Source organism: Octopus bimaculoides, chromosome 14 (assembly GCF_001194135.2).
Source record: "Octopus bimaculoides isolate UCB-OBI-ISO-001 chromosome 14, ASM119413v2, whole genome shotgun sequence".
Classification (NCBI taxonomy): Eukaryota; Metazoa; Mollusca; class Cephalopoda; order Octopoda; family Octopodidae; genus Octopus; species Octopus bimaculoides.
Window position 1 is genome coordinate 28,293,462 of NC_068994.1, and position 1,742 is coordinate 28,295,203.

General features: G+C 35.2%; 1 protein-coding gene across 1 annotated transcript in view; it reads left to right on the plus strand.

Annotated features, from left to right (window-relative positions):
- Positions 1 to 224: 224 nt before the first annotated feature.
- LOC106875390 (39S ribosomal protein L43, mitochondrial) overlaps positions 225 to 1,742 on the plus strand; it is a 14,820-nt gene continuing 13,302 nt past the window's right edge. The window contains exon 1 of the mRNA XM_014923502.2: positions 225 to 601. Coding sequence (XP_014778988.1) covers positions 471 to 601 — 131 coding nt within the window. The 5' untranslated portion in view covers positions 225 to 470. The remainder of the gene's footprint in view (positions 602 to 1,742) is intronic.

Genomic DNA, 1,742 nt, shown 5'->3' on the forward strand with positions numbered 1-1,742 from the left:
TTTACCTATTACACCAATAACAAATTACTAATAATTTCAAAGCAACAATTCCAAACACCAATTGCTCTACCTATACTAAGAGCAAATAGAGTAAGAAGAATTAATAAAGAATCTAATTCCAGTAACTACAGCTTTACATGACTTCATTTATGCCCCTTGACTAGGCGGTGTTAGGTAGCTTTTGTTCCTATAAAATCCTTAACCAGTAAATTTAAATAACTATTTTTGCTAAATGAAATGTGTTTTAATTGATTGGATAGTTTCTTTTGTTGTTGTTGATTTAATGAAAAGAAGCAATATCATTAGAACTAACTATTTTTTTTATTTCAAATTTTTTCTTCACAAATTCAACTTCAATGCACTAGCCGTGTTGCGGTGGTAAACGAACACAGAAGACACCGATTCAATGTTGACCTTCATTGGTTACAAATATTCACAGGAGGTATTCCGATCTTAACTAATATACAAAGATGTCCAGTACTTCTATACCGAGTACCTTCCTGAAGAATGTCCTTCAAAATGGCATTGGTCGACATATATGTCAACTCCAAAGAATTACGCTGTGTTTTTGTAAGTCTCACGCTGACAGCAATGGCATGAGGTAAGATATTGAGTTATGTCAGTGTTATTTAGTCGCTAGTCAACACGATCGAGACGTTTCAACCGTGACTATCCATCAAAACTACATTACCCAATGTTGCCTACCCTTACTTTAGTAAAATTTGTCTGTTCTTTCTAGCCAAGCAAACAACCGCATAGAAGCTCTTTGTCATTTTACTAGATCTTTTAACTATACTTATTACTCTAATACTTCCCTTTGGAAAAAGCACAAATATCACGAATTCTCACTTGTTCCATTCCATATTTACATGGTTTCGTGTCTAATTAAGAAATTATACTTTAATCTAATTGGTATGACAAACAACGAGTAATACAGACAGACTCAGCTAGAAATCTGTTTTCCATTCTTACTTCAACTTGTAACTATTTCGTTCCATAGGAGAGATGTGTGAATGTCACGTTATATTGTCTTTTGTGGGGAATCAGCTTAACTTTGCATGCTTCGATCTGAACTTATACACAGGGTCCTTACCGAGAAGCGGCAAGGTCATGTCTTGTGTGCCTGAGCGACAAAATAAATCTATGGTACTTATACGGTACTGGGTATCATATCATCTATTGATGTATTGTTCTACCATATCCACCACCCACTACTTTGATATCCAGTGTTGTCATTTAGTTTGCCCCTGTGTCATCCATGACCAAACAAACAATGAAAATCGTTCCAGTTATGACCTTCATGTCTTTTTGTATATACAGGATTATATTGTTAGTAGCGGGAGTGTTGCAAATGTGGTTGAGCATATAGCATTGAATGAGTTACCATTGTTGTTTAGCCTGAAATCAGCCCTGGTCCTACAGACATATGACCAGGAGCATTCCAGGTGTGACTAACCTACCCATTCATTTTATTTATTTATATATATATATATATATATAAACAATTGCAGCGTGGAAGGTGTTTATAAGCCATTTAAAATAACACACAAAATCCGTTAGATTCACTTCAACATTTAAATTTAATTTGTCAAAATATTTTCGTCGCTTTGAGACCGCGACCTGTTCACTGACAAAATTCTGTGCTGCTTATAAACATCCTCCACGCTGCAATTGTTTTCGTTCCAGCACACGATCTCAGATCAGGTCACTTGCTATGCAAGTACATCTCCGTATATATATAT